At 42.9% G+C, this 13,521-nt stretch overlaps 1 protein-coding gene across 3 annotated transcripts in view; it reads left to right on the top strand.

Moving 5' to 3' along the window:
- Nucleotides 1–13,521, top strand: part of MACROD2 (mono-ADP ribosylhydrolase 2) — an 839,235-nt gene that overhangs the window by 548,602 nt on the left and 277,112 nt on the right. For all 3 annotated transcript variants that reach the window (XM_042810749.1, XM_042810757.1, XM_042810741.1), the window contains exon 7: nt 5,884–5,914. In XM_042810749.1, the coding sequence (XP_042666683.1) occupies nt 5,884–5,914 (31 nt within the window). The remainder of the gene's footprint in view (nt 1–5,883; nt 5,915–13,521) is intronic.

Here is a 13,521-nt window from a genome sequence, read left to right as displayed (position 1 = left end):
AATACAGTTGTACTGGTGCAGTGCTCAAAGCCAAAGCCCGGGGCAACATCCTTCTTGCTAGCAAATAAGAGGAAGAGAGTTAGGCTCCGACTAGGTGACTCCTGGCAGTGTCATGGAGATAACGGCAGACAGTTCAGAACATGAGGCTGTGCCAGGCTCTGGAGGAGGATGGGAGGAGAAGAGAGGTAACCCAGCATCAGTTAGAATCATAGAATCACCAAGGTTGGAAAAGACCTAAAAGATCACCCAGTCCAACCGTTCACCTATTCCCAATAGCTCCTACTAAACCATGTCCCTCAACACAACATCCAGTCTTTCCTTGAACACCCCCAGGCTCGGTGATTCCACCACCTCCCTGGGCAGTCCGTTCCAGTGCCTGACCACCCTTTCTGAAAAGTAATACTTCCTAATGTCCAGCCTGAATCTCCCCTGCCGTAGCTTGAAGCCATTCCCCCTGGTCCTATCACTAATGACACGAGAGAAGAGGCCGACCCCCAGCTCACTACAACCTCCCTTCAGGAAGTTATAGAGAGCAATGAGGTCTCCCCTGAGCCTCCTCTTCTCCAGGCTGAACATTCCCAGCTCCTTCAGCCTCTCCTCATATGGCCTGTGTTCCAGACCCCTCACCAGCTTTGTTGCCCTCCTTTGAACACGTTCCAGGGCCTCAATATCTTTCTTGCAGTGAGGGGCCCAAAACTGGACACAGTACTCGAGGTGCGGCCTCACCAGTGCTGAATACAAGGGAACAATCACCTCTCTGCTCCTGCTTGCAACACTGTTTCTGATGCAAGCCAGGATGCCATTGGCCTTCTTGGCCACCTGGGCACACTGTCGGCTCATATTCAGCCGAGCATCAATCAATACCCCCAGGTCCATTTCCTCTATGCAGTCCTCCAGCCACACCGCCCCAAGCCTGTAGCGTCGCCTGGGGTTGTTGTGGCCGAAGTGCAGGACCTGGCATTTGGCCTTGTTGAAACTCATCCCATTGGCTTCAGCCCAGCTCTCCAGCCTGTCCAGATCCCTCTGTAGGGCCTCGCTACCCCCAGGCAGATCCACACTTCCAGCCAATTTGGTGTCATCTGCAAACTTACTGAGGGTGCACTCGATGCCCTCATCGAGGTCATCAATAAAGATATTGAAGAGGACAGGCCCCAGCACCGACCCCTGGGGAACACCACTCACAACTGGTCGCCAGCTGGATTTGACTCCATTTACCACCACTCTCTGTGCCCGGCCCTCCAACCAGCTCCTTACCCAGCCAAGAGTGTATCCATCCAAGCCTCTGGATGCCAGCTTCTGCAGGAGAATGCTGTGGGAGACAGTGTCAAAGGCTTTGCTGAACTCTAGGTAGACCACATCAACAGCCTTTCCCTCATCCACCAGATGGGTCACTAGATCATAGAAGGAGATCAGGTTGGTCAAGCAGGACCTGCCCTTCATGAACCCATGCTGGCTAGGCCTGATCCCCCGGTCACCCCGCACATGCCACATGATCTCCCTCAAGACGATCTGCTCCATAACCTTCCCTGGCACCGAGGTCAGGCTAACAGGCCTGTAGTTCCCCGGATCCTCCTTACGACCTTTCTTATAAATGGGAGTCACATTGGCAAGCCTCCAGTCATCTGGGACCTCACCGGTCAACAAGGAGCGTTGACAGATGATGGAAAGCGGCTCGGCTATCACCTCCGCCAGTTCCCTCAGCACTCTCGGGTGGATCTCATCTGGCCCCATCGACTTGTGGCAGTCCAGTTGGAGCAGCAGGTCTCTGACTGTTTCCTCCAGAATCACAGGGGGGTTAGTGTGCTCCCCAGCCGAGATTACCAGTTAATGCATAAAGGCTTCAGCTGCATCAAAAAAAGGCTTACTGCCACCTCGCATTATGGGAGAGAGCAGGAAGATGAAGGTACAGTTTGTGGAGATTGCTTAGGAGCAAACTGCCTGCTGAGTACATTGCCTGGTGTTGGCTACCTGTACCTCCTGCAGGATGCTGTAGGCACAGGTCCCAGTGTGCTGGGGATGCAAACAGCAAGTCTGCTGCATGGACATTGCTCTTCTGCTCCTCCAGGGCAACTGGCTAAGAGCAGCAGTCTTCAAATTCGGGTGTAGAATTTTCTGTAGCGGTTGTAGGCTGTAGCTAGCATGGAGACTGGCCAAGAAAAGAAGTCAAACCAAATACAGAGCATAAGGCCAATTGGTTTACATGAGAGGGAATGTTTGTTGCCTTGAACCTGTTGGAAAAGCTAGCTTTGGTGTTGGTTACATTGGTGTAACACGTTCAACCCAGAGCCATTAGGAACTTTCACTGAACAATTATGTATTTATAGTTTCTACTTGCAATTTTGGTGAAAAACAAGGACCTTTGATAAAGGTCCTGAATTCTTTGTGAGCATTCAGTAGGGAATGCTGCATGAAGGAATGATTCTCAAACATTTTAGTCCACTTAATGAGGTGATGCACTGAAATCAGAGAAAGATTGGTTTGTATTTGATATTACTTTTGTCTGCTGTGTGCTGGAAGACAAGTATTTACGTTCTATGGGGCCCAGTCATGCCAGAAAGGAGATGCCCAAGCAGAATGCTGAGCACTTAATTTAAAGAAAGCCCTTGCTCTGTGGAAGCAATTATTAGGACTGCTGTAGGAGGCAGCTGCTCACGTAGACCTAGCGATTGTATGCATCTAATGTATTACAGTTAATGCATTGTAGCTCAGTGTGAGCTAGAAGCCCCTATTGTATACAAGCCTTTAAGTACTTAATACCCAGGTCCCTCCTTACTGAAATGTCTGAGTCCGACTTGGCCTCCACCTGGTAACTATTGTAAACTTCCATCGTGAAACTGCATTATGTTTCAGCCTAATTAGCATCGCTAGCTGTAGCCTTAGTAAAGAAACATTAAATTAGAGAGTACCAGGGGCTGAGCACCCACATCCTCTCCTGCAGGAATTAAATCAATTTCAGTCTTGCAGTATTCACACAGCTGATTTAATTTAGTCTGTTTCTCTAGATGATGGCAGCAGTGGAGTAGGAAGCCCTTGCCATTATTACTCGTGTTTTACTCCAGAGTTGTATCCGGTCTGAGTGCTACCAGGGTAGCACTGCTTATTAGCCCCCAAGTAAGGCGAACACACTCTTTCAGTAGCAACAAAATTAAAGGTTAGTCAATAAATAGCAGTTACTGGCAACAAATTAAGATGAGAAACGTTTTATTGTGGTAATAGGAATGAACGTTTCCTACTGTGAAATTGGATTTTTTATTGAAATCAAATATATAATTAAGATATTATGCACAGAAAAGGTTAGGAACCTTAACATCTTTCGTCCATAAGCCAAATATTGTAGTATGTTGATATCCATGCTGTGAGTTCCCCATTACTGCTCTGCCAGTAATTTCAACCTGGCATCTAGACTAAATTGTCTCCCTAGGAGCCAAGAGGAAACACAGTTGATATGTGATCTCAGGCATGGGCCTTTCTTGAGTGAATAAAAGCGCTGTCATGTTTTACGAAATTACACCTGCTGGTTGTATGCAGTGATCATCTCTGAACGAGGGAGAGGGCAGAGTTCACCTAAGTTATGGCAGAGACTGGTATTGGAAGGAGCTGGATGGGATTTTACACAATCTTGCAGCTTCCCTCAAATATGTTTCGGGTAGGCAATAGGAGCTGAAAGCAAGGTAATGATTATGATGTGTCTACGCAGTAATTTTGGAATAGATATTAAGAAGCGCACAGCACAAATTGCTAGCTAAAGCTCGCTAAGCAGCCCCTGAGCAGTATATTCTGTGAATGGAGACAGAGAAATGTGATAAATGTCAGTCATACAATGCCTGAAATGCAGCTGTGTAATCTCTTCTTTGAGCAAAGCTGAAAAGGAAGCCCAGTCACCAGCATGCTGCAGGATTCCCTTTAGGCGTTTGGCTCCGGGGCCCCGATAATCACAACACCTAGGCAGGGGTTGGACCTGATGGCCTCCAAAGTCACCATCTACCCTCAGCTGTTCTGGCATTCTGTGAAATCCAGGCAGCCGTGCTGAGCCCAATGGCCGGTCTTGCACATTCCCTCGAGATGGTCATCAGGGCTTCAAGCCATCTCACTTGAACGCCATACCAGCCACCTGCCTTTTGCTTTTCGCAGGCACTAAATCTTCAGTGACGCAGCAGGAGATGGTGCGAGATGCTCTTACTGGCTCTAGGGGCTGCAGAGTCCTTCCCCAGCGTGGTGATATTGCATTGGTGGTGCTGCAACCCATGGGTGCCCACTGCAATGCAGCCTGAGAAGCTGCAGGTTGGTGGGACTTCAGAGGTGCTGGAGGATCGTTTCCCTCTGTGCAGTTATAGGGCCAGCAGGAGCGGAAACCTGAATCCTCCTTTTTCATTCCCTATGGCTGGCAGGAGTATCTAAGGCAGGTGCATTACTTAGTTGCAGAAAAATAATGAGAGCAAAACCCTTGTTTGTAGCAGTTGTCTCTTAACATTTGAAATGTCAGTGTGGTGAGTTTTAAAATTTGTTGCTAAACTGGACAGAATCAGCCTTTATGCCTGTACTTTATTGCTGGAGTGTCTGTTGTCATCTCAGCCTGAGCACTGTAGCCATATGCATTTTTTCCCCTCCATTCCTCATTTCCTTAAAGAGCTGATTCGTTGTGATTTATAGGGTACAAACTACAAAGCTAAGTATTTTTCAGGATGTAAGTTGTAGTGGTTGTGAGAAGGAATGAGACTATAATTCTTCCCCGCTTTATTTTTCTTAAGTATTTTCAGAGGGGAGGGCAGGCTGTATTCTTTCCATTAGACCTCTCCTTTCTTAATCACCATTCCCTAATTAATTCCCTGGTTAAATATAAAGAAAGCATTAGGTTTGAATAATGTTTTCCTGAGTCATTAAGTAAAGAAGAATTCCTTTCTTTTGTAAAATGACTCATCGCTGGGGGATCTGGAGTTGGCCCCCGGGTGGATATTTGAGCCTCCTGTCCCAGGTGCTCTCCTACCTACACAGGCAGTCCAAGGTGGGAGGCAAAGGTGATATCACATGTCGCCGACACACAAAGGATATCATCCCTGCCTTGAAACCGTGCCCCCAGTATGATGTTGGTTTCTTCTGATGGAAAGCTGAGTCCAACTTGCAAGAGTGAAAATCTCCAGACAAAGCTCGCACTTCATAAATGTAAATGGCTGTTCTTGCTCGTACAACGTGCTGCTTGATGCATTTTCTTCCGTGTCCAATCAGACTCCCAAATGTACCCTATCTTTTCTCCTGTCACCTTCTCCCTCCTCTCCCGGCACCAGTTTGTGCACCTGACTCGTACCAGTGCAGCTGTGTGTTGGGTCGCATCCTAAACCTCATCATCCTGAACCTCATGGCTTAAAAATAAACAAGGTTAAAAAGGAAAGGCTCTGAAAAGCAAAAGGTGTAATGGTGAATCCAGTCATGGGCCAAGAGGCAGAGAAGGTCAGGGTTTAAGCTGGTCAAGCTGATTTTACCACTGGGGTAGAAGTGAGTTAAGATAGAAGTTAGACAATGAAGAAACATTGTCTAACCATATCCAAAGATTACGACCTTCTTCAACTGTAGCTCGTGGCATTAATTTTCAGCTCATACTGATAATTTTTAGCTCAAAAAGGGCTTTTAATAATGTTTCTTGGTCCAAATGTTGCTGATCGCTTGAGATGAGAAAAAGAATGTGCCTTTATTAACATGGCAGCAAGGAAAACATATGGAATATGTTTTGTGTAAAAATGCCTGTGGAGTGAATGCCGTAACAGTGAAGGCTCCAATACGTAATCGCTGGGCGCTGCAAAACAAGCACTTAAAAATACCCTTGGTTTTGAGAAAAATGTTCAGAACACAGCAATCCCACTGATGTTTGTTCTTTCATTTGTTTTACAGGCATTCCCCTGCATTTCGACGGGAATTTATGGTAAGTAAGACCTTAGGTGTCACTTATTGCTTACTCATTTTTTTTTGCCGTTCTGAGTATTTTAACCAGGGATGTTTCGTATCGGACGTCTCCTCAGCCAGTTGGACTTGAAAATCTTTTTGTACTGTGTTAAATTACAGAGAGCCAAAGCCTTTGACTGTGGCTGAGTGCTAGCGTGCTGATAAATGGATGCTATCATGAAGCCCTCAGCAGCCTGCCAGCCGGGACCCATGGCTGTGATTACACTCCTGTGGCTCTGGTGGCTCTTAAACACACTGCTTGTGGCTTCCGCAGGGAAAACTAGGGTTTTGACACAGTTTTCCATCCAGAAGACAAGTAAGCAAGGCTTCCCTATGTCCAATGCTGGGAAAAAGTACATTTTCCTCGAGCAAACTTGTTAGGATAATGTGAAATTGTCTTTGCTCCCTTGAGTTGTGCTTCCACATGTTTAGCTTAATAATTTGCATCCAAATTAATACTGCCTGAGGATACGGAGGGGAAGGGTTGTTTAAAAAGTTAATCACTTGCTTGGTTGTAATTTTAAGGCAATCCACCACTTGTGTTCAGCTGCTTTTGATTGGCATTTTGGAAGAAATGGGCATGATATTTGAAGGAGGAAAAAAACACCGTTCCATATTTGGAGAAAAATCCGGAGAAATCTGTGAGAAGATGTGCAAATTTACCAGGGGACAAAAGTATTTTGCCATGTAAAAATAATGCAGGCTGATTTTTCTTTCATTTAGCTTCAGTAAGTGCATGCAAATGATAATACGTTGAATTACTTGTAATAATTTTAGAGGGGAAGATAAAAACACTATGCAGTGATTGAAAAAGAAAAAAAAGGCATTCATCATATACCACCATAGTAAGATAGAGCTGGAATGTGAAAATAACATCTAGTTCAAACTTTTAGCTGGATTAATTTCAGCTTTGACTAATCAGATATTGGAGACGTAGGGAAGTTACTTCTAAAAAATGACAGCCATGTTTAGGGTTGTTTTCTGAAGAGCAATCTAGAAAAGCTGTTATTTAAAATTGGTGACTGTAAATCTGAATGAAGCTTCAGGGGGCACAACCTGAATTACTTGGGGTGCTGTGTCTTTTTCCACTGAACTGCACTTTCTCTGCTGCAGAAGAACGTACAGATGCCTTCCCTGCAAACACCAAAGGTCACTGGATGTGACTTTCTAAACAGCTCTGCCTTTCTCTGTGCTTCTGAACCCACCTCCTGAACTGTCAGGGCACAGTCTACGTTTTGGCTGTTGGCTTTGATGTTGAGCTTTGATCTTTAAGTCACCGCACAGAAGCGTTTTTGTGATTTCACAAAAACAAGCAGGATGAGGCATAAGTGTACTGCATATATATGGAAATAACAACGAGATAGCGCTCTAAATGGTTAATTTTATTTTATAATTGGTTTATTTAAGAAAAGAGGTTTCAGCAGGTGAGGATTAGAGTTGTCTGAAGTTGGCAAGGAGTGTTGGAAAGGATCTCTGGTAGGAATCTTGATCTTACTTTCTGGAAGAGATGGGCACTTCTCTTGGTTGGCATTGATTTTAACTGGTACACTGCAACAGCACTGGAACATTGCACAGTGTGGTAGATGCTCTTTCAGTCATTGCTGTTTTCACCTTTGCTGAAGAACTGAGAAATATTTCTTCTAAAGTATTCAGGATTTCTGTCATTTATTCTATGTTTAGATGGGTTTTTAACTTGTTTAAAATACCTCTACTTTGATTTTGCTGTATTTCAGTAAGTATTTTCTGTTCCTTACTGAAAAAATTACTTAGCTGGGCAGGGAGGAGGAAGAACATTCTTTGCACATTCCCAGATACGCTGGGTGCCAATATAGCAATGGAACAGGCGACCCTGTGTCAGGCTTCAGGTGTCAGTATTTTCAAGAATGTTTGACTACAGCTGCAGTGCTGAAACTATGCTGCATGTTGTGCTTGAGGTGTAAGGTACACCCAAGCCCCTCCAAGGAATGCTTTCATCTTTTTGGTTTTGTTGATATTTTCCCCTCTGTACACATGCATTCCTTCACATAATTTCAGCAATTAGGCAAGCAAGTGGATCAGCTTCATTCCTGGTGGTCTGGCCGATCAGCAATGCCTCATGTATTGTCCCCTTAATGCCAGGCTACCCCAGTAAAATGCTAGTGAAGGAGCACAGCCCTTATTTCTCACCTCAGATCCATAGCAACAGTTGCTACCCATTCAGAAACCCTTGGTTGATAACTTTCACCTCCAAGTGGAAGGGGGCAAGAGATCAACTAGGTGGATCCAGTTTAAGAATCTGGATTGCGTTTTCCTCCAAACTCTTGAAAATGCTGAGATTGCTTGTCTTCTCTGTTATTATTAGAAGAAAGTAGTCACACTTCTCTGGAGAGCAGTCCTTTCCTGTTTGCATCACTGTAGAGTGCTCCTTTTTTCCCATAAAAAGGAAACTGAGGAAAAGAAAGCAAGCCTCACTGAGAGGTTTTGGCAGAGGGCAGACAGCTTTCCGTAAGGGTGTTGGGTGGAGGAGAGGGCTGCCTTTCCTCCCCAAACACTTCTCAACTGTTCCATCTCCACCCGTAGCTCCCTGGATGTTGCAGATGGAATGAGTTAGAGCCCTGGGAAGGCCATTTGCCACAGGGCATCGTGCCAGGAGTCAAAACTTTGTTTTCAGTGCACCCCTAAAGAGTTCTGGCAAAAGTTTCACTCGTGAAAGATTGTTGTTTTAAAAATCTGATGGTTTCAAATGGGGGATTAAATCTTTAAAAAAATGTTGGTAAGGACGGCAGAAGAGGTACAGGTCTACCCAAAGACACTTTGGAGAAAATAAAAAAAAAGTGTTGTCTTTTCCTAACAGACCCCTGTCAGCTCTAATGTGCTTCTAAACTGATAATCAGTCAAAGAAAGCAAAGGTTATGAAGACTCACTTCCCTGTGGATCCCTGGGTTACTCTGTTCTGTAGCAATAAATGTTTTCCTTTACAACAAGAGTATAAAGGTTCATAAATAAAGCTGCTCCAGGAGCATAGAGGACGTGCTGCCCTGGTACCTGGTAGTCCCTGGCAATCCAGCAACTGGCAGATCCACTCAGTAACCCTCAAGGTTATTATTATTATTGAGTGTTCAATAACACTCAGACCTGAGAGAGAGCAATATTAGCATTATCTCAGCTTTCTGAAGGCCAACTTCATTTTTAGGAATACTCTCATGTTTTGCCTCTTCCCTGTTTCAAAGAAATTGTGCTGTCTGTACGTATGTTTAAAAAAATAAGGTGGTAAAAATAAATCCGCAGACAAATTTATGGGGTAAAAGGAATCTGAAGGGTAAAAGAGTTATTTTAACTCCGTCTGATTTTCAGCATATGCAGCGATAACTATTAACACATCCACTTTCTTCATCTTTACCACCTTAATATGTCAGGTATTGCCAGAAAGGGAGGGGGAAGTGACTTGTGTAGTTTTTATGGAAGAGCACCTCGTTGTCATGTCTTTAAGAAGTTATCTGCAAGTTATGGTATTTGCAGCCTGCAAAGTGAACAGGGATGTCTGCTACGGTGCTACAAATCTTGTGAGCTGCAAAATTAAAAGAAGGCTCTGCAGATGGTTATGAGAATACAGGAATTTTCGTGCTTTGTCACGTGCTCTGTTGAGAGATCATTGTGGGTTGGACTACATATGGAAGGACTTGGGGATGTTATGGTCTATGCACATCTATTTGTTACCTTCTTTCTGTTATTTTACAGTAATGCAGGGCTTGGCTTCTGTTCCTAGATACTTGGAACATACGCAGGCAACATAAGCAAGTATTTAAATGTTATTTTAAACTTAGGGGAGGAAAAAATGGGAAGGGGGAAAAAACAGTATGAAGAAATCTGTAGCTGTATCTCTTTTTGTTTCTGCAGTTGTATATTTTATCTTGACTTTCATGAAAATATCATCAATCTTTTTTGAGAAACAAGATAATGGCAGCTTCTAGGTTTTGTTGCGAATGCTTATTTGCTTTACTTTTTCTTTAATTATTATTATTCATAAAGAGGGAAAGAAGAAAAAAGCCCAAAGCCATGGAAGCGCAGTCTGGGTCTGCAGTGATTACGACAGTGGAAATGCTCAGGTTCACCGCATTTTAAACACATTTATTACATTGGAGTAAGACTTATTTCTTTTAGAATCGGGCCACTTATGCTTACTTGTAGCTTTTGGCCTGACCATGGCAAAACATTGCAAGGATTAATTTATTATGTGTTGCTACAGGAGAGCCTGAAAGCAGGCTTAGAAAGCAAAGAGGAAAAAAAAAGAAGCAGGGGAGAGTGAAATAATGTGTGCAGTGTGCGTCTGGAATAGGTGTCTATAATAGTCTCAAGGAGGGATGTAGGGAGGTATGACACATCCTCTGCTCTGCCTTGTCTTCGTGCAATGAGACAGGCGCCTGGTGTAGTGCCAGCTTGTTGCACGGCTGTCCTGACCTCAGTACTTCCTCCTCTGTACCCAGATCAGGATTCATCCTGCCCATCCATGCAGGACTGGGAGCACGTCCATCAGCTCTTCTCCCTGTGAGCTGATCCAAGATAGAGCATTACCAGCAAGTGTGCTACAGAAGGATTACAAAGGCCCTCTGAAAATCTGAGTCGGGAGACTAAACCAAACATTTTCAAAGGCAGAACAAATTCCTTGCACAGGGCTAAAGGTTGAGGCAATCTATTTCCATCTTTCCCATCTGTTTCTCCTCATTTTTTGCTGGCATTCTGTTCCTAAGATATGTATTTCTTTAATGAGCAGTTCTAATAAGGATTGCATTGTCATCTTTCCACAGAAATTTTTCAGACCTCCTAGGCACGAGTGTATAAAAGATAACCGTAAAGTGACCTTATGTTTATCTCTAGTCTGGCACTTTCAGTCCTCGTAACCAATGGCATCGTCCTGCATGTGGTCATTGCCATGTGAATGTCATGATGTCAAGGTGATGACAGAAGGAATTGGATATTATAGAAGCTCTCTGTTGGGGGAAAAAGTCTGGTAGGCTGTATAAGAAAGCTTCCCATTAAGAAGATTCTCTCCTATTATTAAGCCATTTTTCAAACCTAATCAGCAGCTCCTCATCCCTCAACCCGGACTGCATCAACTGTTTGACACTACTGTGTGGCTTTAACAGTCATCTCCTGTAACTCATTGGGAAGTTAATTGCATTTTGTTATTTACTCCATAATTTGTGTAATGTAATATTTTACTGAAAATGAAGATGTATGATAACTCATTTTGTGTTGCTTCTTTTGGGACTGATCGCCAGTTAAATGAGACTATTATTAAAATTAATAATAGTAGCAGCAATGAAATGACTATTATAATATTCAAGTAATCCTAGAAATCTAATTACTGCTTGTATAAAAATTTGTTGCATGCATTATTTAACAATGTTCTTATTTCAGACAGCGTAGTGTCCGTGATACTAATCGGCCTTTTCCCATATTTTAAGTACTAAAATATGATTACTGGAAAGTGTAAATCAATGAGCTCTCAACAGTCTAAAATTAACATTCATATGATGTATTTAGCAAGGAGAAACTCAAACTTGATTTCAAAAGAGAGACTTAATAAGCTCTTTTTCTGTGGAAATTGGTATTTTATGGATAATGCAGTTAGATTATCAAGAAATGTATCTATTCTGAAGTTCTTGCTGACTGCCCGACTTGAAGCCTTTCCCCATAATCGTAGAGAACGAATCCCAGATTTCATTAAAATACTGTTCAGTGCCTGTCCTTAGGAAAAAAAAAAAATCCTTCAAAAGCTGACACTGAACACTGAATATTTTGCTCAATTGCCACCTACCTGGTGTTGTTCTTTCTCTTTTCCCTTTTCTTTTCTGGAAGGGATAGGTAGAGCTTCTATGTAGTTTCTTCTTTCTTTTAAAAACAATAGGGGCATAAGGAACTGAAGGCTTTGTAAGCCTGGAAGGCCTAGCTTCTTTGTTAGGCTCACTGCCATGAATTTATATTTGCATTTATCAGTTGGCCCCTTTGATCTCTCAGCTTCACAGTAAGAATTGTTTCTGTACCCTTTTCCTCTTATTTCATGGAGGTTTACATCTCAAAGCTCTAAAGCATGGCTCTTACTCATCGGTAGTTGGGTTTGCAGTGACCTGTATGGATAAAAGCCAGTAACGTGTCCAAAGCCATCGAAACCAGATTGCATTTCAGGGTGTTTTCTTCATACCAGGAAAAAGTAGAGCTTCTTTGAAGCTAATTTGTTAAGAAATTGAGAGGAAAAAAAAGAGAATATATGGACCTTGTCCTGAAGAGCTGAAATTAGCATGGTGCATTCAGTATAAATACCTCTCGGTAAAGGCTCACTATGAACAGTTTTCTTTGTAATCCTGCTCCTTCTCCCCAGAAAAGAGCATTTCTCTAAGAGATATGCTTGGAGGTCAGTTCATTGCTGGATGCCCTTGTCTGCATGGGCTTTAGTGAGCAGGGAACATACCACAGCATCACAGAAGCAGCCAACAGCAGAAGGACACTTGTGTTCAAAATGATGAAGTTTCACACAAAGCTATGTGAAATGCTTAAAAGGAAATGAAGTGGCCTAATGTAACATCAAATTCATTGCCTCAAAGAGTTTTCAGACTACTAGCAACTGCTATAATTGTTTAGATATATATTCAGATAATTAAATCAACCAGCTAAATGTGTAAATTGCTATCATGACCACTGCAGATGTTCTTTGTCTTGAGAAGCAAAGACAGAGATGTGCTCTCATTGGGTTCCCTAAGGTCCTGAGTAACCTCAGTTAACTGTGCGTTTTTTCCTGCTTTGGACAGAAGGTTGAACCACATGACCCACAGAGGTGCTCTCGTGATTCCAACCTGTGTTTCTGTGTTATTGAGAGCTCCTGATGTGTTTTCATCATTGACAAGGAGATTCCTACCAAGGAATTGCACTGCTACTGCGCATTCCTTGGTGAGATCTCATTGGGTGCTACAGCAAAGCTTTTTTTTTTTTATTTTGAAAGAGAATGTCATGTTGTTGTGGGTGTCTTTTAACCACATCCATCATTAAAAGATAGTGTGTCAAATTTGCAATTCTAAGAACATCTGTTTCTTGCCTTCCATGTTTTGCAGAGTTTATTGTATCTGAAGTATCTGTTACCTTTAAGTTTTTAACTCAATGTAAAAAGGAGGTTAATGGTTTCAGACAAGTTTCGTGACACTGAGCTTCCTTGAAGGGAAGAACTTAGTGTGAAATTAATCTAGTTAAAGAAGAATAGGTATCGTCTTGACTGTAAAACTACTTCTGGATTTGGAAACTTGCACTGAAGCTGATGTGTGTCATAGCAGCAGTGATTTTATAGGCCTATGCATTGCAGCATAACCGTTCTTGTATGTAAGCTTAGTTATACATCACAAATTCTATAGGCTTCAGGAAAAGAAAAAAAAGTAAAAGTGCCTGGGGCAAGATAGTTAGTCCATCAACCACAATCATTTCAATACCAAACAATTGTTTAAGTTCATATTTAGAAAAGCGTTAGGCGTATTCTGCTAATATTGCATCTGACTTCTGGCTTAAAACTTCTATAAGAACAGAACAGTCATGCTGGTCTGTGTTTGTGTGTCCTTAAATAGT

Source organism: Centrocercus urophasianus, unplaced genomic scaffold, assembly GCF_019232065.1.
Source record: "Centrocercus urophasianus isolate 14NV4802_14NV808 unplaced genomic scaffold, USGS_Curo_1.0 seq_10, whole genome shotgun sequence".
Lineage (NCBI taxonomy): Eukaryota > Metazoa > Chordata > Aves > Galliformes > Phasianidae > Centrocercus > Centrocercus urophasianus.
The sequence above is the reverse complement of the archived record's forward strand: the minus strand, read 5'-3'. Positions and strand labels throughout refer to the sequence as shown.